This window comes from Crotalus tigris, unplaced genomic scaffold, assembly GCF_016545835.1.
Source record: "Crotalus tigris isolate CLP2741 ecotype Arizona unplaced genomic scaffold, ASM1654583v1 scf7180000024461.5605484, whole genome shotgun sequence".
NCBI lineage: Eukaryota > Metazoa > Chordata > Lepidosauria > Squamata > Viperidae > Crotalus > Crotalus tigris.
In genome coordinates, this window is record NW_024100632.1 from 1984961 (window position 1) to 2011000 (window position 26040).

The 26040-nt window shown below is 48.2% G+C and overlaps 1 protein-coding gene across 4 annotated transcripts; it reads right to left on the bottom strand.

Moving 5' to 3' along the window:
- Positions 1-1221: 1221 nt before the first annotated feature.
- BICDL1 (BICD family like cargo adaptor 1) lies at positions 1222-25540 on the bottom strand. 4 transcript variants are annotated; one of them, XR_005555375.1, is made up of 12 exons: positions 24642-25539; positions 19391-19606; positions 14741-14857; positions 13427-13438; positions 9573-9719; positions 8538-8717; positions 7947-8165; positions 6802-6945; positions 5819-5949; positions 4315-4435; positions 2834-2942; positions 1321-1438 (listed from the first exon to the last, which is right to left on the bottom strand). XR_005555375.1 is itself a non-coding variant. In XM_039332549.1 (11 exons), the coding sequence occupies exons 1-11, from the start codon at positions 25077-25079 to the stop codon at positions 1229-1231; spliced, it is 1923 nt and encodes a 640-aa protein (XP_039188483.1). In that variant the 5' UTR covers positions 25080-25540; the 3' UTR covers positions 1222-1228. The 4 variants fall into 4 exon arrangements, 3 of the variants coding, with proteins under 3 accessions (XP_039188483.1, XP_039188481.1, XP_039188482.1); XM_039332549.1 differs by lacking the exon at positions 2834-2942 and having other exon boundaries at positions 1222-1438; positions 7947-8153; positions 24642-25540; XM_039332547.1 differs by lacking the exon at positions 2834-2942 and having other exon boundaries at positions 1222-1438; positions 24642-25536.
- Positions 25541-26040: the final 500 nt, after the last annotated feature.

Consider the following 26040-nt stretch of genomic DNA (forward strand, 5'->3'; position numbering starts at 1 on the left):
TTTGAAGGATTTAGGCATTCTCTCTCCTAAGTTCTCGTTATTCCCCAAGTTCATGAAATCTTAGGCCAGCCCACCAGGACTGCTTTTGGAAGATCTTGATAACGGAAGAGGTGTTAAAATTTCTTCAGTTGATGCTCTGTCCCCACAAATACCTTCTAGAAGATGCTTTGGGAGGTCCCCAAATATTATATTTCCACCTTGTGACTAGGCAATCCAGAAGAACAGCTAGTTGATAAGACATTTAGTGCTTATCCTGCTGTTTTTTTATGCCGGCCCAATTTTTCTCTCTGACTTTCTACCCCTGAATGCCTCTTTCAGAATTGGCTCTCTGGCAGAAATGAGCAACCTCAAGACCCTAGCCCAGGGGTAGGCAACCTTGGCTCTTTGATGACTCGTGGACTTCAACTCCCAGAATTCCTGAGCCAGCTTGGCTCAGCTTGGAAACCTCTCCCTTTCCCTTCAGCATGGCTGGCTCAGGAATTCTGGGAGTTGAAGTCCACGAGTCATAAAAGAGCCAAAGTTGCCTACCCCTGTCCTAGCCCTTATGTGCAATTCAGGCAGTCCTCGATTTACGGCCACAGTTGAGACCGACATTTCTGTTGCAAGACAGTTGTGGAGGGAGTTTTAGCTCACTTTATGACCTTTCCCACCACAACTGTTAAGTGAATCATTTGGTTGTTAAGCGAATCTCCCTTCCCCCGTTGAACTCGGCACATTGGAAGCCAGATGGGAAGCTTACCCATAGTGATCACGTGACCCCGGGGGATAGCGCAACCGTCATAAGTACATGCTAGTTGCCAAATGCCCAAATTTTACGTGACCCTGGCGATGCTGCCAGGGTCGTAAGTATTCGGCGCCGTTGTAACGTTGAATGGCCATTAAACGAATGGATGTAAGTCGAGGACTACCTACAGAAGGAAACCCAGTTTGGAGCCTAACCAAAGCTGATGGTGGTCCTTTAAGAGGTCAAGGATACCCTTCCCTGTTAACGCAAAGAAATGGACAAAAGGGTCTGTAAATGTGAATCAAACCTCACAGCTTGCGTGTCTGTGTGTCTGGGAGTGTGATGCATGCAAGGGCCAAACGGCCTTTTGGCAGGAGGTTGCATGACGATCAGGACTGGGGGACCATCTGCCACCAGCTTCTCACAGCTTCTTTCCTGACACACACACATACCCCATCACCCACCCAACAGGAATAGGGGGAAACGAGGACTGCTCCCTTCCGATTAATTTTTCTTGAAAAAAGAAAACAGGCGGTTCCCTTCGGCCCCAACCAGCTCGGAGCCCTGCTGCTGGAGCCTCAGCAAAGGCGAAAGCCGGGCGCGACGCTTGGCTCCGTGGCTGCTGCTGCTGGTGAAGTTGCACATCATTATCTGGCTCCATTCCTTAGGATGTCTGTCCATCAGCTGCTGGTCGATGAGCCTCTGCATGTCATCCTACAGCCAGGAAGAGAAAAGCTATTCAGGAGAAGACAGTGATGATGGAAGGAGCGAGAGAGAACAGGGCTCCACAACCCTCGGGCCGTGGCCCTATCAAGAACACTGCAGAATTCATGGAGAGCTTCGGCATTCAGACAAATCAGCCATCCACAGACCCATAGGGGTAAACCATATTTACACATCATTCAAAAGAGACAACAAAGGAGAAAACTAAAAGACCAAAACACGTTCTCTCCAGTAGCCAGTAGAGAAACGGAGATTAATCCCAGACAAACAATCAAGCAGAAAATAATTCCCTAATTAAAGAACTACCAAGGAGAAAAACCCCACCTTCACAAGCACTGGCAGAGCAAGTGCTGTTTATAGACAGAGCAAACCCCGTGTTGTCCAGCAACATTGATGATGTTATTTAGTTGGGTAATGAAATGTCTGCAAAGCCAACAAACCAGCTCGGAGAACACCAAGGACTCCACAAATATTTCCTTCTGTTAAACAAGAGGCAGGCCAGCAAAGTGACAAAGACGCTTTTTTTCAGATGAGGACCCGACTGCGAAAGATACCTGGACAATAAGTTGTTCATACCTTTCAACACGGACGAGACACCCATAGTTTATGTAGGACACTTGCCTTCCTTCCCTTTCAAAACGGAGGTTAGCTACCTACCTTCCCGCAGACGGTATCTACCTCGACACCGTGTTTCCGAAATTCGGCGTCTCAGTGGCCAACTTCTTGCTGTGCAATTTATGACCCATTTTCTACGCAAGGGGTGGTTTTGAAGTGGGCAGGGGGAGGGTTTTTCCACCTCCCCCACTCTGAAATCACGGCGATGCCCCTTGTAGCAACATCACAGCATCCCCAATAGTTTCTGAAGAGAATAATTTGACTAGGAGGTCTCCAGGTCTCCTGCCTTGAGCAGGGTTGTTGAACTAGAACAGGGGTAGGCAACCTTGGCTCTTTGATGACTCGTGGACTTCAACTCCCAAAATTCCTGAGCCAGCATGGCTCAGCTTGGAAACCTCGCCCTTTCCCCTCAGCATGGCTGGCTCAGGAATTCTGGGAGTTGAAGTCCACCAGTCATCAAAGAGCCAAGGTTGCCTATCCCTGAACTAGAAGACCTCTTGAAGCCCCTTCCTGTCCAATGATTCTATGGTCTATGGTCTAAACCAGCAGTGGGCAACTAGGCGATTTTATGACCTGTGGGCCTCAACTCCCAGAATTCCTGGGCCAGCATGAATTCTGGGAGTTGAAGTCCACAAGTCGTAAAGTCACCTAGTTGCCTGCCCGTTCTAAACCTTGCCAGATTCTGCCCCCAAAAGGATGAAGCGGTAGCCGGGTGGGATGGGACAGGAGGTATGACATGGGAAAGGGAAGAAGCGGGGGGGGGGCGCTCACCTTAAAGGCAGGAGGGGTGTACGACTAAAGCTGTTGTTACGGGAAGTGATAAAGGCCACTAGATCAGAAACCAGAGAAGCCAAATAGTGAAAAGGCCTGAAGAAGCAAACTGGAAAGAGAAGAGAGAGAGAGAAATGACTTCAAGGAGGAGAGGAGAACACGTTCAACCAGGAGAGCTGCGGGACACGGAGACAGGAAGGCCCACTTGTGATGCCCCCCCCCTTGTGCATTCAAGGGGGGATTTGCACAAGGCCAAGCAGAGTTTGAGGGGGCCACCTCAGAGTCTAGAAAGCGGCCCCCAGTCCCAAGGGCTCAGCTTCAAGCCTTATAAGGGAAGGGAGGAGATTGCGTTGTAGGGAAAGCCTCTTGGGATCTGCTGGCTGGAAGGGAGGGACACTAGGAGAGGAGGAACTGGGCTGCTGATATCCTTTGAAGGTCAGTTCTGCAGGTCGTCACCCCCAGGAACAAGGACTTCAAGAAGAGCCCACCTCTACTGAACTCTCCTCCTCCTCCTCCTCCTCCTCCTCCTCCTCCTCCTCCTCCTCCTCCTCTTCTTCTTCTTCCTCCTCCTCTTCCTCCTCTTTCCTGCAAACCCCACTCCCTTCTAGCACTGATGATGTTACCTACTTGGGTAATGAAACGTCTGCAAGAAAACAAGTCAGCTCAGAGAGCACCAAGCACCCAACAGTCCTCCTCCTCCTCTTCTTCTTCTTGTTCTTCTCCCCCTCCTCTTCCTCCTCCTGCTCCTCCTCCTCCTCTTCCCTGCGAACCCCACTCCCTTCTAGCATTGATGGTGTTACCTAGTTGGCTAATGGAACAAGCCATGTCAGAGAGCACCAAGTGCCCAACAGTTGTCGTCCTCCTCCCACCTCCCATGAATGGCGCAGTAGATGAATTTGTGGACGATACACATTCATGTGTATCGTCCACAAATTCATCTACTGCGCCATTCAACCCTGGAGAAACAAGGACCCCATCTGGTCCTGCTGGAGCTGAATCTCTGCCAGTTGGCAGGTGACCTTTTGGAGGGCTGTCAAGCCACCATCCAAGCCAGCTTTTCCTCCTTCAGAAGCCCTCTTTAGGGGCTTTTTCCCCTCAAGTGTCCCAAGCTGAGTTCCACCAAAGGGGAAGAGGGTTGGACTGTCTCTCCTCCCTCGGAGAGTCTCAAAGGTTTCATGAAACCCAGCTTACCATGGATCTAACAAAAGCTTGGAAGTAAGAGGAGCAAGACATCCCTTTCCTTTTCCAATCTGAAACCATTTTTTCCTGTCCTGACTTATAGTCGGACTGGATCAAAGAGAAGAAACCATGGTGGAGAAAAATGGTGGAGAAAAAGATACTTTTGAGACGTTCGCCCTGGTTCCCTCTACTTCCAGTCTCCTGGCAAGGGAGGCCTTTAGCTATCAAGCCCATGTGGCACTACCCACAAGAAGAACTCTATGGGTTACGTCGGCCTGAGCCTGACTTCCTCTTCCTCCTACCTGCCAGGCTTCCAGCTGCTGCGAAAGGTTAAGCTTCTGTTGAATGGCATCCAACAGCTGGCTGTTCAAGGACATCATATCCATTCTGCATTTGGCCAGCTCCATCTCGACAGCGTTCTTCCTGAAAAGCACAACAAACAGCCACGCAGCGATTGAGAGACATTTTGGTTTTCTGGCAATCCTTTCCTCTCTTCCTGTCACAATTCAAGCCTGGTTTAGGTGTCCGGCTGGGCAATATGGGAACTGCAGTCCCACCTCATGAGTACCAGGCTTGGGAAAGCTGATCCAGGGGGCTGTCCTACCAAGCAACCGTGGTCATTCATGAGAGTCTGATTAAAAAAAAAAAAAAATCTCCTCTGCCTACGCAGCCGGGACTGACAGAACACAATCTCCATTGCAAATATCTTTGCATTGCAAAAGAAAAAAAAGAAAAACTCATTTAAAAAATCCCCCTCCCAGAATGAATATTAAAGATTGGACTTCCTAAGTAGCCAGTTTCCATGGATACCGAAGAGTCAGTAACCTACACACAGCCTAAAATACCAGAAGCTTCCTGTTTTTCTGGCAGTGAATAGCCAACAAATGTTCTCTGATCAGACAAGAGGGGGCAGCAACGAAGTAGCCATTGGGACTCTCCCCCCCCCACACACACCAGACACTTTTGGCTGATAACAATCACACCTGTGCTATGGGTCCATCATCAGAGGAACAGAAAAGGAATAAAAAGAGAAGGAAGGAAGGAGGGAAGGAGAGAGAGGAGGGAAAGGGGGAAGGAGAGAGAAAAGGAGAGAGGAAGTGAAAGGGAGAGGGAGGGAGAGAGAAGGAGAGAGGGAGAGGGGGAGAGAGGGAGAGAGAGAAGGAGGGAAAGGAAAAGGGAGGGAGAGAGAGGAGGAGGGAAAGGGAGGGAGAGGGAGGGGGTAGAGAGAGAAGATAGAATCATAGGGCGGCAAGTGACTTCCGAGGTCTTCTAGTCCACCCACCTGTTCAAGACAGGAGACTTTATACCGTTCCCAACAAAGAGCTGTCCAGTCTATTTTTGAAAACTTCCAGAAAATTTCTCTTTATTTCTAGGTTAGATCTCTCTTTGACAAGCTTCCCCCCGTTGCTTCTTGCCCAGCCTTCAGGTCTTTTAGAAAATAGGTCGATCCCCTCTTCTTTGTGAGACCTCCCCCCTCAGATATTGGAAGACAATTATCATATCCCCCCCCCCAATCCTTCTCTTCGATAGGTTGGACATCCTCAACCTCTTCCCAATGCCCATTCTGTCCCCCAACAAGCTATCGCAGTGGTTCTCAACCTTTCTAATGCCGTGACCCCATAATACAGTTCCCCATGTTGTGGTGACCCCCAAGTGGGTGTGGCCACCAATAAGAGGGAGTAGGACAGCTAGGGAAAAGGGAAAAAAATGGAGGACAGCGTGGTTTGGCGACCCCCGTGAAATGGTCATTCGACCCCAAATGGGGTCCCGACCCACAGGTTGAGAACCACTGAGCTATCGGCTTACTTGGAGATTGCTTCATCTCGATCTCTGATAGCCTTCAAGAGCTGCTCACTCATCTCCTTATCTTCTGCCGATCCCCGGAGTCGGTCTCTTTCCTCTTTCAGCGACGTCATTTCTACGCTCAACAGAGTCACCTGAGAAGGCAAAAGGGGGAGGAATTCAAGGTGAGGCTGCGGTTGTGGGTTTAACACCAAGGCCAAAGAACAGATCCCTTTGATCTAGAGGTGTCCAGAGCAGGACTTCGCGAATCAAGGAAGACCAGCTGATCTGTGCCACAGTTAAAACTCCGGGAAAAAAAAAATCTCTGTGAAGGGAGAAGCTGCTTGTTCAAAAAGCATCTGGTTCCTTAGATGCTGCAGTTTTGGCTTTGGCTGAGGTTGTGTCGGTTGCCTGTGTTGCGTTGCGTTGATCTTCGGTTGAGGTTGTGTCCCACCTAAAGGAGCCGGTGGCTCCTGCTCGAACTACAAATGGAGGCCCTGGCCTAGGAAGACCTTTGTCCATCTTTAGCTGGTGCCTTAGATGCTTCTGGCTTGGGTGATCGATGTTCCAGCCATTCATCCAGATAGTGGCTAGACTACGCAGCCCAGTTTACTCGGGGCTGCCCTTGAAGACTATTCAAATTTTTCAGCTGGTGCAGAGTGGGTGGTTTGACTGACAGGTGGAAGTCAAGTCAGCAACGTAATTGTTGGTTTCCTGGTACAATCCAAAGTGCTGTTTATCACCTGTAAAGCCCTTCGGGGCTCAGTTCCGGATTGTATTTAGGACCACCTGCGCCAGGTAAAATTGGGGAGAATCTTGATGCTGCCTATTAGTGGCTGGGTTCGTTATCTCTTTATTCTTTTAAAAATAATCTGGGGTTTCACGGTGGCGAGTGATTTTTATTTATATACTTACGTATCTATTTATCAGTCGACTCACTATCTCTCTAACAGAGGAAGAACTTAAAAAGAGCAACGAAGGAATATTCTTGCCCCATCCTGGCTTGCCTGGCTGTGAAGCTGCTGTAGCTCTTCCAGACTCTGCCTCAGTTTCCCCCGCTCGCCTTCCATTAACTCCCTCAGGGCTCTCGAATCTTCACTCGTTTGCTTGATTTGTTCTTCCAAAGCATCGTCGTCACTTCGCCGAGAACCCTGAAAAAAAAGGATATAGAAGTCTTTTACCCGGGGATATTGGAGGTTTTGTTGAGGTTGACTCAAGAGGTGCATCTTCCTGCGCACAACTTGACCAAGAAGCGAAGGGGGGGGGAATGGTTATGATTGGAATGCTGGGGAGCTGGGAGGGAGGAAAGGAATTTACCCAGCCTGAGAAAGCCTCCCACAACCCCTAAGTCAGAAGTTGAAAACTTTCAAAAGGTGCAGAAAGGTGTTTCCCTAAAATAAAGTGCTTAAACTGGATCGTTGGACTGGGGGGGGGGGAGGAAAAGGGGTTTTTACTAGGCTGTGCTTTGCGCCAAAATCTTAGAACTGGCTTTGCTTCTCCTGTACCTTAGATGGATCCGTCAGTAAAATTACACTCTTGGCAAAATAAAAAATGTCATAAACAGGAACCACTTGCCAAGCCTTTGAATTGTCATCACCTGGCTGTGGGGACGCTCGCAAGTGAGAAAAATTGCCGTTAAGTCGCTTTTTTTCAGTGCGGTTCTAACTTCAAGCCGTCACTAAATGAATGGCTGTAAGTCAAGGGTTACCTACAATTAAGCTCTTAAAAGGGGATCAGGTGGTTAGTAAGAGACACTGAAGTCTTCCTGTGTTGTGTGAACCAGGCCAATACACTGTTTGGGCATGCTATATTATATGAACCCAGTGACTAATAGCAATAGCACTTAGACTTATATATCACTTCATAGTGCTTTTACCACCTTCTCTAAGCATATTGACACCCTAACAATCTGGGTCCTCATTTTACCGACTCGGATGGAGGGAAGGCTGAGTCAAGCTTGAGCCGGTCAGGATCGAACTCGTGGCAGTGGGCAGAGTGAGCCTTGCAATTCTACATTCTAACTACCACAGCTCTAGAATGTTCACTTTCCTAATAAGGAATAGCTTGATTTGGGGTGGGGGCAGCCTACAAGCCTAAATGCTGCTGTTATTAATTGGGTGAGAGGGGTAACCCCCCCCAAAACCCCACTTACCAGGCAATCCGTGCCGTCAATCACGCTTTGGATCAGCCTCTTCAGTTCGCTGAGCGCAGCCCGCAGGCTGCCGGCCGGCACGTCTTTGGCTGACGAGGTTTCGGAAGACTCATCCATGGAAGAGTCAGTGGAGACAGCAGAATCCGCACTGTCGTTCCCTCGGAGGTGGGTGCACAAGTAGCGGACTTGGCAATAGGCCTCCCAAAGCTGCAGCCTCAACTGGGATAACAGAGAAAGAAAGAAAGAAAGAAAGAAAGAAAGAAAGAAAGAAAGAAAGAAAGAAAGAAAGAAAGAAAGAAAGAAAGAAAGAAAGAAAGAAAGAAAGAAAGAAAGAAAGAAAGAATTTAGTGACACTTCTTTTTTTAGTACAATTTAGTACAATCAAAGCTCAGACCACGTGGGTGGGGCTTCAATGGCACCATGATGGCTCCTCCTCCTCCTCCTTCTTTGTCTTCCTTCTTCTTCCTCTTCTTCTTCTGTTGGAATCTGACCACCTTAAGAATATTCAGTTGAAGGAACCACCTAGAAGCCCAAGCCATTTGCTAACTGTTGCGCAACTTCCAAAGTTTTCTGGAGCCCACAGCGTCCTACCTGTTCTCGTTCTTGTTCCAGCTCCTCTGCTTCCATGCTCTGTTCGATCTCTGACAGCAAAGACATCCTGGTGGAGTTGAAGTCTTGGAGGCTTCGTTCCTCATTCAGCTCCTCCATCTTGACCTGCAGCTGCCGATATGACAGTTTCACCTCTTGAAGCTCCATCTGGCTCTGGTGCAACTGATAGGGTGAAAAGTTAGCCCAGAGAGAGAATTAACCAAGGTCCATCAGTGACTGAAACACAACCCAGCTTGGCCTAGAATAGCTGTTGAGGGTGTCCTCCAAGGAATTTCTCAGGAAAAGGGCCGGGACAATGGAGCAGGTGGGAACAGAATCTCAGTGCGGTCTTACTTAATTTAACTTACATTGAATAAGTCATACTATACAAATTAAAGATTACTCCTAGTGAATTTCAATATACACACTTCGACCTACTCTATCAGGTGGAAAATTAGTTTGACAACAAATCTGGGGTCTTGGCATGGACCCTCCTAGTTTTAGGGGGAGAGGATAATTCTGTGGTCTTGAGTCGAAGGAAACACTGCCAACCAGCTAGGGAAATCCATAAGACCTTAGATCCAGGATCTAGAAGGATCAGCTTGCATTACTTGCAATGATCCAGAAATCTCGTGGGTTTTCACGGATTGGAAGAGGAGAGATACTACAGAACAGAACAGAATAAGAATTGGAAGGGACTTTGGAGGTCTTCTAGTCCAACCCCCTGCTGGAGCAGGAGACCCTATTACTGTTTCAGACAAGCGGCTGTCCAGTCTCTTCTTGAAAGCTCCAGTGATGGAGCACCCACAATTTTACTTTACTTTGGTTTATTTAGTGTTACCAGAGGAAAAAATACACTTACAGTACTCTGCGTGTGTCCCAAACCTACTTCCTCCCTTTTTCTTGTGTGTCATTGTAGGATCAGATGGACCTCCAAAATTATTGAGATTCCCAAGGCAAAACCCTCTTTGGTTTCCTCTCCTCCTCCTCCTCCTCCTCCTCCTCCTTCTTTCTGGGTCCCCTGCTTCCATTCCTTACCTGTGTGTCTTTTTCATGGCTTTGCCGTTCCAAAATTATGACACGATCTTGAAGTTCCTCCACCGTCCCCTGGAGCAGATTGTTCTCCTCCACCATGGCGCTGAGACGGCGCTCCAGGTCCTGCTTCCGATCCCTCAGCATCTTAATCTGAAAAAAGCAGGGGGTCCCAAGATCAAGACCAAGCAAGCCCCCCCCCCACCTCTGCTCTGGAGAAGAGAGGGACGCCAGGGCTCTGGAGAGAAAGACTTGGCAGAAAGAAGCCACACCTGTGGACACAGCCTGGCACTGACGGACAGAGGAATGTGGGAAGAGAACGGGAGAAGGACTGGTCTCTCTCTCTCCCCCCCCCCACTGACCCCCCCTTTTTATGGAACTGGCTTGCGGAGTGGGAGGAATTTAAATTTGCAAGCTGGAATGTGCGTTGCCAAGCAAAGGAGAGGGAGGGAAGGAGGCCAGGCGCTCGCTCCGTTCGTTCTCTGGAATTCCCGAGGGATTAAAAGATGAACTTGGGTTCCACCAAAGGTCACCGGGCTCTTCTCCCCCACCTGCCCAGTTCTCCTCCGCCATCAGTCCCAAATACAAGGCCAACCGTTGCCTCCCTCCCTCTCTCCGGGAAAGGTCCTGTGTGGTTGTGTTCAGCCTGCACAAGGGCTGTGTGTGTGTGTGTGTGTGTGTGTGTGTGTGTGTGTGTGTGTGTGTGGAAACCTCTGAGGCGACCATCATTTGTGGCTTCACATTGCTGAGAAGACCAGGCTGGTCCTGACAAAGTGGACTTGGGGGGCAAGAATAGGAATAGAATAGAATAGAATAGAATAGAATAGAATAGAATAGAATAGAATAGAATAGAATAGAGATGGAATGGAAGAATAGAATAGAATAGAGATGGAATAGAATAGAATAGAATAGAATAGAATAGAATAGAATAGAATAGAATAGAATAGAATAGAATAGAATAGAGATGGAATGGAAGAATAGAATAGAATAGAATAGAATAGAATAGAATAGAATAGAATAGAATAGAATAGAATAGAATAGAGATGGAAGGGAAGAATAGAATAGAATAGAATAGGAAGGATGAAGAATAGAATAGAATAGAGATGGAATGGAAAAATAGAATAGAATAGAATAGAATAGAATAGAATAGAATAGAATAGAATAGGAAGGATGAAGAATAGAATAGAATAGAATAGAATAGGAAGGATGAAGAATAGAATAGAATAGAATAGAATAGAATAGAATAGAATAGAATAGAATAGAATAGAATAGAATAGAATAGGAAGGATGAAGAATAGAATAGAATAGAATAGAATAGAATAGAATAGAATAGAATAGAATAGAATAGAATAGGAAGGATGAAGAATAGAATAGAATAGAATAGAATAGAATAGAATAGAATAGAATAGAATAGGAAGGATGAAGAATAGAATAGAATAGAATAGAATAGAATAGAATAGAATAGAATAGAATAGAATAGAATAGAATAGAATAGAATAGGAAGGGAACTTGGAGGTCTTCTAGTCCAACCCCCTGCTCAGGGAGATTCTGAGAGTTACAAGAGAGGTTTTCTCAGTGGAAGCCCTCCTGTCTTCTTCCAAGAGGGGAAAGCTATTAGGCATAGAATTGTAGTTGCACTACAGAAGTTTTGTGTGTGTGTCTCCGTATATAAATCTGTATGTGGGAATATGCGTGTGTGCTTTCTTGAGTGCGCATGCACCTACATAAATACACACAAATATACATAGTTGTGTGTGTGAATGTGTACATGTGTATGTGTGTGCCTGCATGTGAATGTGAAAGTGTGCAAAAGTGTGTGTGTGTGTGTGTGTGTGTGTGTGTATACATATGAATGTACATGTAACTATGTACAACCCCCCCACAGAAGGATTCTGTCTACCTGGGTGTGCTCACACACCCACGTGCTTATTTGTTAGGGTCGGGGCCAGATTGTAGAAATTCCAAACACTGAAGTTGCTTAACCGCTGTTGCAATATTGTGCAGCATAGGCAACATTTTTGCCCAGCCGGTAAGCAGAATTTTCCCCTTCTCCCTCTGCCTTGATAAGACACCACCATTTCCAGCAAGAAACATAAGCGGGAATGTTAGAGAAAGGGGGTTGGAGAAAGGGGGCAGCCCAAACTTACCCCACTTCTTGCTTCTCTAACGTCTAAGGTAAGATTGGAACGGTTGCTGGAATTGGGTATGTCAATGAAGAGAAGGATGAGGGCAGCTTTCCAATATCTCAGGGGCTGCCCCAAAGAAGAGGGAGTGAAGCTATTCTCCAAAGCCCCTGAAGGCAGGACAAGAAGCAACGGATGGAAACTGATCAAGGAGAGAGGCAACCTAGAACTAAGGAGAAACTTCTTGACAGTCAGAACAATTAATCAGTGGAACAACCTGCCTCCAGAAGCGGTGAGTGCTCCAAAACTGGACATTTTTAAGAAGAGACTGGACAGCCATTTGTCTGAAATGGCATAGGGTTTCCTGCCTGAGCAGGGGATTGGACTAGATGACCTCTAAGATCCCTTTGAACTTTATTATTATTATTATTATTATTATTATTATTATTATTATTATTATTATTATTATTATATTGTAGGTGTACATTTGTTCTCAGCTCAGGCATGAGATAAGGAGTCAAAAGTCCCCCAGATGGAGAGAGAGAGAGAGAGAGAGAGAGAGAGAGAGAGAGAGAGAAGAAATACAAGAAGAAAGCTGGAAAAAAATAAGACAGATTAACAACTGCAAGATGGTATTTACTCAAGAACCTGACATGACATTAAAAATTTGAATTCTGTTCTCAGCCAGCACCTTCGAATAAGGCTCCTAATGCAGGCAGTCCCTGATTTATAACCACTTGTTTAGTGACTGTTTGAAGTTACAGCAGCACTGAAAAAAGCGACCTGCCGTTTTCCACGTTGCATTTTCTCTCGTGGCACCTTGGGAATTTAAGAAAGATTTCCCACATGATCCTTCCTGAGGCTTGATGAAGTGAGGCACATCTTTCGATACCAATTAGGCAGAAGCCCAGGGGGAATTAGCGGCTCTCTTGGGTGGTTGAAAGAAGAGAAAAATCTGTTTTGAAAAAAATTGGCGGTGCGATTCGAATTGGGACTTCCAAACCAACTGACTCAAGTCTGATTCAATTAAAGGAAAAAAAGCATTTCCTTCGATCCAGAGAGAGCGGCCACTTCTGGTTTTCGACAAAGCTCCGCCATAGCGAGCAATCGGTTTCCTTAATGTTGGTTTAACAGATGTGAGGTTCGCACTTATGATCTCTAAATTCACTGCAAGAAAATCGTCAAACCAATTCAGTCCCCCACCATTATGACTGTAATGGCCAGGCCCCCTTATGACCATAACTTGAGGACTGCCTGTAGAGATTTCTAAGAAAAGTCTCAGATTTCCACCCCGCACACACACACATACACTAGCTATTCTACATGGATACGTTTCTCCCTCCTAAAATTCTAAAACTCCAGAAACTTCGAAAACTTCCAAAGGATTTTCATGAGCAAAGGCTGGTGGGAATTTCCTCAAAGCATCCCACTGACCATGCAGGAGGGCGAATGTCATGGATCCCACAGGCTTGATCAAGCATCCTAACGGGCAAAGATGTTTTGTGAGTGAGCACGATAAAGGAGCTTTTAAAGACGGCGTGCTTTAGAGACAGCAGGCGTATTTCATGTACATTGCACGTGAACGACTCTACCAGCACCCCATTTGCAGACCAGTGAGACACAGAGCCCACGAAGAAGCCGAGAAATCAGACAGCCACAGAAGAGGATGAAAACACCCATGCAAATGTGGGATGTGATGACATGCAATTCAAACCTTGTGAAAAGAGTCATACTTACTTCCAAGATTTGCTGCTCCAATAAGGGGAGGATGGGGAAGGAGGAAGGAAGGTTAAAACGGGACAATTAGGGTTAAGGAAATGTGGAGTGGGGAACAAGTAATTGGCAAACTTAAGGGAGGGAACCAAAAGATGCTTTTTTTGAAGAGGCAACTGGACCTTCTTGATTTTCTTTGAAGATGTTTCGCTTCTCATCCAAGAAGCTTCTCCAGTTCCACCTGAATGGTGGAGAATGGAAGGGTTTCTACTCCATTGCCCACCATCCAGTCGGAGCTGAAGAAGCTTCTTGGATGAGAAGCAAAACGTTTTCAAAGAAAAACAAGGACGTCCAGTTGCCTCCTGAAAAAGCATCTTTGGGACAATTATGACCTGGAGGACTGAGGATCTCCATCGACATGAAGGGAGGGAAACATCTTAACTATCTTCTCTAAAGTCTTCGTCTTATCTGGAAAGGCCTCTGATGGACAATTCAAGTATTATATAGGCACTCTGAGAAATTTCCCAGCTTCACTGCCCTAGTCTAAATTCTCTCTTTTTTAAGCGACAGGGGAATTCTTCCCACACTTATATCCATAATGGTCTTGAGGATTTCAACGCATGCTTTTTGTTCAAAACTTTTTTGAAGGCAGAAACGGGATGAAAAAAATGGTGAATCAAATTCATATTTAACCCTGTGTAAGGAATAAACTGTAAGTGACGGGACGCAACAGTGTTATCCACCATTGTTTCTTCAACATTATTTCCTTTTTTCGGTAATAATAATAATGATGATGATGATGATGATGATGTCGAAGAAACAGTGGCAGATAACATTTATCGTGTTGAATTATCCCATGTGGAATTGTCTGTGGTGACAGTTCCAAAACACCCATTCACTGTGGTGAGATGGCCGCAGCAAGATGGCCGTGGTGAAGTAGCCACGGCAGGATTGCCCTAGCGAGGTGGCCACGGTGAGTTGGCCATGGCGAGTTGTCCTAGCCCAGGGGTAGGCAACCTTGGCTCTTTTATGACTGGTGGACTTCAACTCCCAGAATTCCTGAGCCAGCCATGCTGAGGGGAAAGGGAGAGGTTTCCAAGCTGAGCCATGCTGGCTCAGGAATTCTGGGAGTTGAAGTCCACAAGTCATCAAAGAGCCAAGGTTGCCTACCCCTGGGCTAGACCCTTTTCAAAGGCAACTTCAGACAAAGCTTCTCCAACCTGGAGGCCTCCGAACTGTGGAGGACTGGCTTGGAATTCTGGGAAATGAAGTTCCCTTCCATTGAGACGCCGTCACCATAGAGTACAATTGCCCGAGACTGCCCAACCAAGGACTCACCTCTGCTTGAAGGCTCTCAAGCCGTACTATGTGCTGGTTGGTGGATGACCTCTTCTCCCTGAAGTCCTCTTGGAGGACATGAACCTGTGTGGAGAGCTTTCGCTCTGCTTCCGACGCCTGCAATGTGAGAAGACGCCATTATTTTCATTCACCTTTAATGGAGCCATGCCTGCCATTTGCTAATAGCACTAACCAACCTTGGCTGATGTTGAAAAACTAAATTGGGTTGGATGTAGTTAATATTTGGATGAGAAATCAATAGGAAATCCAGAGAGTGTAGCCTAGGAAAAGAAAGAAAGAAAGAAAGAAAGAAAGAAAGAAAGAAAGAAAGAAAGAAGGAAGGAAGGAAGGAAGGAAGGAAGGAAAAGAAAGAAGGAAAAGAAAGAAAGAAACTCTGGGAGTTGAAGTCCACAAGTCATCAAAGGGCCACGTTTGAAGAGCCCTGGTGTAGGGTCTCCTGCTTGAGCAGGGGTTTGGACTGGAAGACCTCCAAGGTCCCTCCCAACTGTTCTTCCAACTTGGAAAAATCTGTATTCTGTATAACATTCAAATATTATTAACCCAAGAGACAGGGACAGCCTTAGCATTTTTGCAGAGTCATTTCTCTGCGGGCTTTGGATCTTGGAGAACGGGGGTCCCTGTCGGTGACATTTGAAGACTATTTGATGGTCAAAGTTCTGCCAATACCCCCAGCTGTGTTTTATTATCAGGAAAGACGCCCAGGATAGAAAGAAAGACTTTCCAGATAACTCCCAGTCATTTCAGACGTCACTGTCTCACTGTCGTGTCTCCCTCATTATCCCCAGGCTCACCGTAATGGTACAGTGGAAAGGGGAGGGGGGGGAAGCCCAAAAAAGCCTCAAAACCAGGAACCACCATCGGGTTACCATGGCAACAGCAGCTGCCCAGGAGACAATGATATACAGTTGCCTAGCAACTGGTGACGGAGGGCTTTTGAGCAGCGGCTGGTCTTGACGTTGTCGGAGATTGATCATCCCTGGTGAAGATCAATCCGAGCACGCTGGCCTGCCCGGCACGATCTTCTGAGCAGTTCTGATGTGCCGAATGTGGGAGACAGGATGCAAGTCATCTAGCCAGCCTTGGGGAAGGGAGGGGAGGAAGAGGGAAGGGACGCATACGTGCACTCCTTGATTTATAGCCAGAATTGGGATCGGAATTACTAATCAAGCTGCTTGTTAAGGGAGCCTCGCCTGATTTAATACCTGTTTGGGGCCAGGGATGTTTTAAGTGGTTCGCTGCAGATGTTGTGGGAAGAATGCAACTGTTAAGTGGATCAATGGATTCCTCCATTGATTTTGTTTGTCAGAAGAGAGCTGGGAAAGTCGCAAATATCCCTGGGAAGCTACAACTGTTGTAAATGCATGGGCTATCCCACTCACTCACTCAAGCACACACACACGCACCCCAAGGGTATAAGGAGTCTTTATTAAGGCTTCCGAGCCTTAATTGTATTGCCCAGCCATTCCCTGTGCCAGGAGCAGCTCAACCCCAATGAGTTCCACATTGGCTACTCAAATGAAGCCAAGGCTAGTCCTCAAGGCAAAGGCAAGTCTGGTCCACTAGGCCAGGGGTCCCCAACCTCCGGTCCCTGGACCGGTACCGGGCCACGGCATGCCAGCAACCGGTCTGCACAAACAAGCAAAGCCACATCCACAAGAGACAGGCAGCACACAAAACCACATACTCTCCAGTCCATGGAAAGATCTCTCTCCCCGGAACCGGTCCCTGGTGCCCAAAAGGTTGGGGATCTCTGCACTAGGTAAAGGCAAATTCCCAAGACGAGTCCGTAAGACAAAGGCAAGCCCAGGGAAACAGCTGGAGACACACGATTCAAAGTTCAAGGCAAGAACACACAGCAAGAAAGCAGGCATGTCGTTCCCACCATCGCCTCCATCTGTCTGCTGTGCTAAACAGCCAAAATATGGACTTTTGAGTGCGCATAGAACTTGTTTTACTACCAAGACCAGTAAGTGGTGGTGCTCCTCAGTGTTTGTGTGAACAGAACCAGAGCTGGTTGGAATTCTCCATTAGGGTCATCCCAGCTTGCTCCATCAGGAACCAAGGTATGTTTGCTGAAGGATCTGGAGATCCAGAAGAAAGCGGTGGGCCACTCTCAGCAGTCAAGAACCATATCCTGGTAGTCACCACTGGATGAGTGAGGATCATCTAAACCAGCTTTCCCTATCAGAGTCCCCTACAAGTGTTGGGATTACAATAGCAATAGCACTTAGACCTATATACTGCTTCACGGTGCTTTACAGTCCTCTCTAAATAGTTTACAGAGTCAACATTATTGCCTCCAACAATCTGCGTCCTCATTTTACCCACCTCGGAAGGATGGAAGGCTGAATCCACCTTGAGCCTGTTCAGGATCGAACTGCTGGCAGTGGGCAGAATTAGTCCGCAATTCTGCATTCTAAGCACCGAGCTACCACAGCTCTTAAAACTCCTAGAATCCCTAATACAGGTCCCAGGTTGGGGGCAGCTACATTTAAGGCAACTGCTGAGCCTGGACAATAGACCTCATTCCATCAACCTTGATGACTTTAAGATGGGTGGACTTCAACTCCCAGAATTCCACAGCCAGCATAGCAAGGGGAAGTCCACCCATCTTAACCCCCCCCCCCAAGGTTGAGAAACACTGATATCGACAAACACAACTAGGAAAATCCACAAAGGGTTGCAGTGAGTTCTCCTTGCTTAAGAGATGCCAACCTCTTTGGAAGTTCTACCAGCTCTCCTGTCCTTCAAGATATTTGTGCCTTTATTTGCTACCATTTAATCTCCCTAGTTTGACCCTCCCTTCAAATTCGAGCTTGTTAGCAGAGGAACAAGCTGGCAGGTCCATCTGGACCTCAGATTAAACCAAGAAGCTGCACATACAATATGTGGTGCTGGTCAGCTGCAGGATTATAACTAAGCATCAAGGCTGCTAGCACATCGCTAACCTGGCAGGAGATTAGAGAAACGAAGTAATGTTGAAGGTTCTAGTGAGAAACCATCGTATCCCCCAACCTTTCTTTGTAAAAATATCCAGTTTCATGCAATTTTAAGCGTAAGTCGTAAGTCAAGGACTCCCTGTGTGGAACTGAGAAAAAAAAAACACAAAATGGAGTAGCTTTAAGAGCTGGCTTCAGTGCCAATTTACTCCCTCCAAGGCTAGCTTTGGAGCTACAGGGCCATTTGAGCTAACTCTGCAGGTTCAAACCGGCGGCACCGGCTGTTTTCTGATATTAGCCAAGGCTACAGAAGCGTAAAAATCCTAAGGGGTACCGTGAAAACATTTTGAGATCCATTTCTACCAGGCAAGCTGGCTTGGAAGCAATTAAGCTGGCACCAGAAAAACCCAGCAACTAAGGAGATTTTTTATCGTAGGACAGGTGAGAAACCATTAAGAAAGAGTTCCAGGAGACAGCTGAATACATAACAAAACAGCAAGCAAATTTCCAGTGCTCTTTTCTCAACTTGGCTTACAACCACAACAAGGACCAGGAAATCCGTTGTTAATCAGGGCAGATATGAAGGGAGGCACTGGGTGACTGCATCTTCCCCCCCCCCAATGGCTGTTAAGCAAAGAACTCGGACGCTAATTAAGATACCATATGAACATGACTTGCAACCTTCTCTGCAAGCTTCCTCATTGACTTTGACGGGCAGAAGCTACCTGGGAAGGTGACAGAGGGTGATCACGTGACCACGAGGGAGGCCAAGTGCCCAAATCATGGTCTTGTGACCGGAGGGAGGCACTTGACAATCATAAGTGCAAGGACTGATCATAAATCCCATTTTTCTAGGTAGCTTTGACTGGTTGCTAAATAAATAGTCGTACGTCTAGGACTGGTTTTATAGGGAGCCCACAACTGACAACGCCCTGATAACCCGTTTGGAGTTACAACAGAACTGAGAAAGCTGACTTATGACCGTTTTTCGCACTGCATCCCCACGGTCACGGGATCAAAATTCAGCCACTTGGCAACTGACTCGTGTTTAGGAGAGTGTCAATGTCCGGGGCTCCCCGTTAGGGACTTTTTGACAAGCAAAGTCAACGGGGGAAGCCAGATTCCACTTAACCGTATTATGAAGGGTATGACCTCAGTGGCTCACTTAACAACAGTGGCAAAAAGGGCGTAAAAGGGAGTAAAACTCACTTTACAACTCTTGCCCCATTTGCAACAACCGACAATGGTGGTGGTAAGTCTCCCTGTATCTGCTGATTCCCAAGAGAAGGCAGACAGTCTGGAGCAGGGGTCTTCAAACTTGGCCCTTTGATGACTTGTGGACTTCCTCAGCATGCCTGGCTGAGGAATTCTGGGAGTTGAAGTCCACAAGTCATCAAAGGGCCAAGTTTGAAGACCCCTGGTCTGGAGAGATTCTTGTCATACAGGCGATCAGCAATAAAGACACCTATTAGACCCATTCTCTGCGTTGTTCTGCTGGCTTGTCCCTGACATTGGGTCCGGTTAATACCTGGATACAGCCATTGTGGTCGTAAGTTGAGGATTGCCGTACAGACTCCTCCACGTCATAAGGCCTCAGGGAGAGATGCCGTACCTCAACGCCTGCAAGTGAGCCCACCGCATCAACAGCAGCCTTCCTTTCCCCTCCCCGCAGCCGGAGGCTCTCCCTCACCTTGCTGAGCTGATCCAAGAGTCTTTGGTTCTGTTCAGATAGTTCCTGGACCGCCCGCGTCTTCTCCCGGTCAGCTTCCCGGAGGTGGACCTGCTGCTTCTCCAGCTCGTCCTGCAGCTGCTTGACGTCGCTCTCCAGCTCCGAGACGCGGCCTTCCCACTCGCCTTCCTTGTTCTCGAAGCGTCGCCGCAGCTCATGTTTCTCTTGCTCCAGGTGCTACGTCAGGAAAGGGGAAAGGAAGGCGTGAGCCACATGGCACGGAAGCCAGCCTTCACTCTTGTACTGTGTGTGTATGTGTGTCCTGGACTTACAACCATTTGTTTGGTGACCGTTTCAAGTTACAACAGCGTTGAAGGAAGCGACTTATGACCATTTTTACCCATAAGACATCCCCAGGGTTGCGTGATCAAAATTCAGATGCTTGGCAACTGACTCGTATTTATGACGGTTGCAGCGTCCTGGGGTCACCCTTTTGCGACCTTTTGACAAGCCAAGTCAGCGGGAAAGCCAGATTCACTTAACAACGGTGTGACTAAATTAGCCACTGCAGCGATTCGCTTAAGAACGGTGGCCAGAAAGAAGCAACGGATGGAAACCAATCAAGGAGAGAAGCAACCTGGAATCCAGGAGAAATTTCCTGAATGTGAGGACAATTAACCAGTGGAATGGCTTGCCTCCAGAAGTCGTGGACGCTCCAACACTGGAGGTTTTTAAGAAGAGACCGGACAGCCCTTTGTCCAGAACAGTATAATGGTTAGACTAGAGGACCTCCAAGATCCCTTCCAACTCTAACTATTCCTCTTCTCCTAGGCTTTTCAAGATTTACTAAATTGTTACCAGGACCAAACGCCCACCACAGGTGAACAAAGGAAAGAGGATCATTTTTGAGAAGGCAGAAACATTATTTCTATTCTCCATGCATCTCCTTCCTTTTCCATAGGATGCACTGGCATGCCAGGTTTGTTTGCTTTGGGGGTAGCATTTTGCGTGACTCCAAACAATCGCCAGGAGATAGCGAATTCTAGTCCTCCCTTAGGCATAAAAACTGGCCGGGTGACTTTGGGCCAATTCTTCTCTCTCTCAGCCCTAGCACCCCATAGGATTGTTATGGGTGGAAAAAATATGAGGAGGAAGGAATATTATCTATATTTGCTGCCTTGAGTTACTTATCAAAATGATAAAGGCAAGAGAGAGAAACAGGTCTAATAAAAATAAATCAATTAGATATGTTCCCCTAATGAGTTATTTATAAAAACAAAAAAGATGGGATACATGCACGCATACCTACCTATATACATAGACTTTTTTTGAATGTGATGGTCCTCTCTTAACCTTAAGGGCAAATAAACTGGAAACCCTTGTTTTTAAAAATGGGCTTTTTAAAAAAAAAAAAATTAAGGGCAGAGGCTTAATTTTCATGGCAGCCTGTTGCTGGGTTGAATTGCAGATCTGTTTGGAGGGCTTGTTCCAGGCCATAAAAAAGTGCAGAAAACCCCGCTGGCTGCCTTTTCAAAGAGACCAGCAGAGAAGCTGTTTACAAAAAACGCTTGGTTGCTTTTGAATGCTGAAATGTTATTTTCTCAAACGGCTTCCTGTTTTCCTAAAGCATTCCGGCTGGAGGTCAAGGGATGTTTGAATGGAGCCTTCAGTGCAGCAAAATTGGGTTCCAGGCAGGCAAAAATTAAGCCCATTTTATATAAACCGGGTAGAATGTATGTGTGTGAGAGAGAGAGAGGAGGGGAAGCAGAAGAACCCAGCTTCAGATCGACAGATGGGAGTCTTGGGAATAAAGGACATTTTGAGCATTTGCAAGCAGAACAAACAGGCTAGCTAGGCTGATAGAAAACAAGCCTGGAGGAAAGTACTGAATTTGAAGAGAAGCTTGGCAATCGGTGGCAGAAAGAAGCTAGCTCGGTGTTCAGGGATAGCAAAGCTGTAGGTTCATCTTTGAAGAACACTCTGTTTGGCATTTCTTCGCTAAGAAAGGGTTGGACTGGATAGTCTCCCGGGAGCCCTGAAATCCTCTGGTTTGGATTAAACATTGCACAAAACCAAACATGGATGTAATAGGCTACAGGAGCGCAATTGTTATGATGTGCATGGATGGAAACTAATCAAGGAGAGAACCACTCTAGAACTAAGGAGGAATTTCCTGGCAGTGAAAACAATTAACCAGTGGGACAGGTTTTCTCCAGAAGTTGTGGTTGACTCAACACTGGAGGTTTTGAAGAACGGACCCAGCCATTTGTCCAGAATGGCATAAAATCTCCTGCTTGAGCAGGGGGTTGGACTAGAAGACCTTCAAGTTCTCTTTTTGTTATTCTGTTCTTAAGGATCAAGTAGACTTCCCCGGCAGTACACTTGAGGGAATATAGGTGTCTGTCATTCATACACCATTGCATAGCGGTTGCATTCATGCATCTGTGAAATTTAATGTTCTGGCTTGAGGGCCCTCAAACAGCAAAACTCGGAACAGGAAGTCAGATCGATCAATCAGCATGGAGGACGTGCAACGCTGCTCAACACATAGTTGTGATTTGGGAGTTGTTTGTGTCAGCCTGTTTGCAGTCTTCTGCAACCTTTACTTACTTACCATCAACCCTTTCGCAGTGTAGGTATTCAGTGACGGCTATGGGCAGATGTGGGCAGCTCTATTTGACAAATTTCTATTATGAAGCAAGGCAGTTGTGACTAGACTAGACACATACTCAGTTCTCTCAAACGTGCAGCATACGGTTTCACTTCCAGACTTCTCATCATTTTTGCTGCTCTTCTCTGCCCTCTTTCTAGGGTGTCGGCATCCGTTTTGTATCATGGTGACCAAAACTGGATGTAGTATTCCACATTTTGGCCTTGCCAAGGCCTTGTAAAGTGGTGTCAGCCCTTCTCGTGATCTTGGAACTATCCCTCTGTTGATGCAGCCTAGGACTGTGTTGGGTTTTTTTGGCAGCTGCAGCACATGGCTGGCTCATCCTTAAGCCGTGATCCAATAAGATACCTAGATTCCTCTCAACGTCCGTGCTCCCAAACCTCTGGTGCTTCCAAACTTTTTTATTTGGCCTGGGGTCCTGAGGGGGTGGCTCACAACTGGGGGGTGCTGAGGGAGTAAGAAGAACTCCTCCTCATCCTGTCCATCTCATAGCTCTCTTGGTTTCAGTACAGGTTTTTAATTGATATGGTTTTAATTTGTTCATGTTTTCATTATTTTTACCTGTTTTATAACTTGCAAGCTGCCCAAAGTCATCTTGCAGGGGAGATGGAGGGGCATAAAAATGTAATAAATCAATACAATTTTTCATTGGATGTCTAGTTGGCACTTGCTAGTACCAGGGATGGTAGGCTAAAGAAGAGTCCTACTAAACTACGAAAGCTTTGCTGGGTTCATCTTGTAGTAAGCTCTAGATAGGAACAGATCTAAATAGTACAGTTATCAAAGACTGTAAACTGGTTACAGAATAGTTGTGGTCAAATCCCTAGTACTCAATGGACAACAGTCCTACTTAACTATGAAAACTTTGCTGTGTTCACCTTGTAGTAAGTTTGTTCAACTCAGATCTCAACAACCCAAACTGGCCTAAGTCACAACGATAAGCCATCCATCATGGTTTAGATCTCATTAGGGCTGGGTTCACACATAATATTAACTCACTACACAACATACCGAAGCTTAGTGTAAGCTGTGGATTCTATGAATAGAATCCCTTGCTTAATCCAGCTAAGTCCAGTTTTAATTGCCCAGCTTCCCACCTAGAGCTGCACTGTTTGAGTTGGGCAGCTTTATAAGTCTTAAAAATAAAATATTTTCAGGCAACTGGTAATCAGTGAAATCTGTATTGCTTCTGTATTATTTCCAGAAGGGTTGAAATTTGAATTTTTAGCATATTTGAACAGGGTTGTTGACGCTTCAGCCTGCAATATCGCAGAGCTGTTGCTGATCAGCATTGACAGTCTATATCAGGGGTCTTCAGACATGGCCCTTTGATGACTTGTGGTCTTCAACTCCCAGAATTCCTCAGCCAGGCACACGTGCCTGGCTGAGGAAGTCTGGGAGTTGAAGTCCAGAAGTCATAAAAGGGCCAAGTTTGAAGACCCCTGGTCTATATCACATGGACTGAGGACTTCAATGGGGAGGAGGGGTCCCCAAAATATCAGACGTTGACTTGGGATCCAACAGGCCAAGAAGAAAGTCCAGCCAAGCCCAAAATGCTTAATGCCCAGGAGGAGAAACCAGTATTGATCCACAATTGATGGAGAAAGTCCTGTTTCTGCTTTACTGAATCCAACAGGTCACATGAGCTCAACAATTCAACAATCAAGTTCACCCAAGGGTGAAACGGGGTTTGTGTTTGTTTGTGGCTGGGTGTCAGGTGTGCACAACTCCCTCGGCTGAGAACCCAGGATAATGACACACTAGGACTGCGTTCATTTAATCTGCGGGAAACCCTGCTCCCTCCCCTAAGCTAACCAACATTTTGTGGTTTACCAAAAAGGCCTGGTTTGCAGACATCACCCAATCTTGTTTTCGCCTCGTTTAATACCTTCTGCAAATCCAGGAAAGTGGATTCGGTTTACCCCTGAGTAACAGTTGGGTAAATACAGGCTTAAGGGGAGATGTGGGCCTATTTATGTAACCCCCGTCACCTTAAATAGTCTGGCATTTCCCACCCCACCCCAGATGAAACAATTGCAACTCCCATCATTCCCAACCAGCTTGGGCCTGGAGGAATTGTGCTCTTGACACACCTGAGAAGAACTGGAGCACCCCCCATGGGCCACGACTACTCCCCAACGTATTTCCTTCTTCCTCTGGCTTTCCTCCACGTGACATTCAATCAATCCTGGTTTGCCGGGCCCCCAAACCTTCGGCTTGTTTCTAAAGCTCTGCTTAGATGAAGCGGAATCCCACCCTCTCCCTGCCCGGCCTCTTTCCCCCCTAAATCAAGGCGTTCCAAGGTGTGTCCATCCTCCGCAGCTTTCCCCAGCCTGGTGCTCTGGACACCATGTCCCATGGCCCCCTCCCAGCCGCTCCCTGTGAAACATGGCTACGAATGCTGGGAGCTGTAGTCCCAAGCCCACGGGGAAGGGCTGCTCGCTCCGGGCAGGGGCGCCCTCGACCCCGGAGAGATGCGCTCTGCACATGGTCAGGGGGGACCCCTCCGGCCCCTCCCCTCGGGCTTCTCACGAGGGGAAGGCCGGCCAGTCCTCCCCAGCTGCCGAGTCCTGAGTCACCGCCCCGGCCTGCCAGCCTCACCTCCAGCTTCTCGGTCAGCTCCTTGTACATGCGCTCGTACTGGCGGCTCAGGTCCTGATTGCGCTCCAGCAAGGCTTTGCCCAGCCGGGCGGCCAGCACCAGGTCCTTCTCCTTCTGCCTCATCAGCGACAGCAGCTCCGGCTCGGCTGGCGGCAACGCCGCCGGGTCCTGCGCCTCGGCCTCCCTGGGCCCTTCCCCGGCCGAGGCCAGCAGGGCCAGCTCCTCCTCCAGCGCCAGCTCCAGCTCGCCGCCCACCGACGGGGAGGCCGCCGCCGCCGCCGCCGCCGCCGCCGGAAGAAGCGCAGCCGGCCCGCCTGTCTCTTGCCCGGCCGTCGTGGGCGGCGGGGCCGGCGCGGCGCTTCCCGGGCGCTCCATGCGGCAGGCGCTGTCCAGCTCGGCAGGTGCTGAAAGGGGTCCCGCCAAGCAGAAGGCGGACATGGCCGGGCCCCGGGCCACTCCAGGCGCGGCAACGGCGGCCGAGGAGGAGGAGGGAGCCCGGAGCCCGCAGCGGGCCGCCCTCGGGCCGCTGGCCTCTCCTCCCGGCTCCCGGTCCTCCTCCTCCGCCGCCGCCGCCTCCTCCGGGGAGGCGCGCAAGGGCAGCGGCCGCCTACGCCCGCTGGAGCCGCCGCCGCCTGCGCAGCCCGGCGCTCTCAAGGCGAGCCGGGCGCCCGGCGGGGGCTGGAGAGGAGCGGGCCGTTGCTGCTGCGGGGGCCGGGGACGGATCTGCTGCTGCTGCTGCTGCTGCTGCCGGCGGCCCCGCTTGGCAGCCCCGCGCGCCGAGCCCCATCGCCGCCGGAGCGCCGGCCAAACATCGCGCGGACGCGGGAAGCTCGCGAAGCCACCGGCGGCGGCGGCGGCGGAGGGGCGGCCGGCTCCTCCACCCCCCCCCTCCACAGCCCGTGACGCCAGAGAGCACCTGTTCGGCCGCCGGCTCTGATTGGTCGAGACGGGTGTCTCCACGGTCACGCCCACAGGTGTTGCGCCGCCCCTCCCCAGGCTTAACCCCCGCCCATCCCGGTTGGCACCAGAACATTCGCGCTGGCCTGTTGGTTGAGGAGGGCTCAATCCGGTGCCGGCTGTTCTTCGGGGCGAGAGGAAAGCAGGGTGCACGGTGGGAAAGGCCAGGGAAGGGCAGTGAAGTCCTAGGCCGGCGTTTCTCAACCGGGACAATTTGAAGACTTCATCTCCCAGAATCCCCCATCCAGCGTGCTTTAAGATGTGTAAACTTCAATTCCCAGAATTTCCCAACCAGCATCCTTCAAGAGGTGGACTTCAACTCCCAGAATTCCCCAGCCAGCTTGGCAGAAATCTGGGAGTCGAAGTCCACACATCTTAAAGTTGTCAAGGTTGAGAAACACCATCTTAAATGTTTAACCAACATGTTTAACCCAGTTAATGT

What these genes read in the sequence shown, in the direction of transcription:
- BICDL1 (XM_039332547.1), bottom strand. Translation starts at nt 25,079, where the DNA reads ATGTCCGCCTTCTGCTTGGCGGGACCCCTTTCAGCACCTGCCGAGCTG. An exon ending in GCCATGAAAAAGACACACAG is followed by an intron (nt 8,718 to 9,572) that starts GTAAGGAATGGA and finishes TCACCCTATCAG; the next exon opens with TTGCACCAGAGCCAGATGGA. An exon ending in TACAGCAGCTTCACAGCCAG is followed by an intron (nt 5,950 to 6,801) that starts GCAAGCCAGGAT and finishes TTGCCTTCTCAG; the next exon opens with GTGACTCTGTTGAGCGTAGA.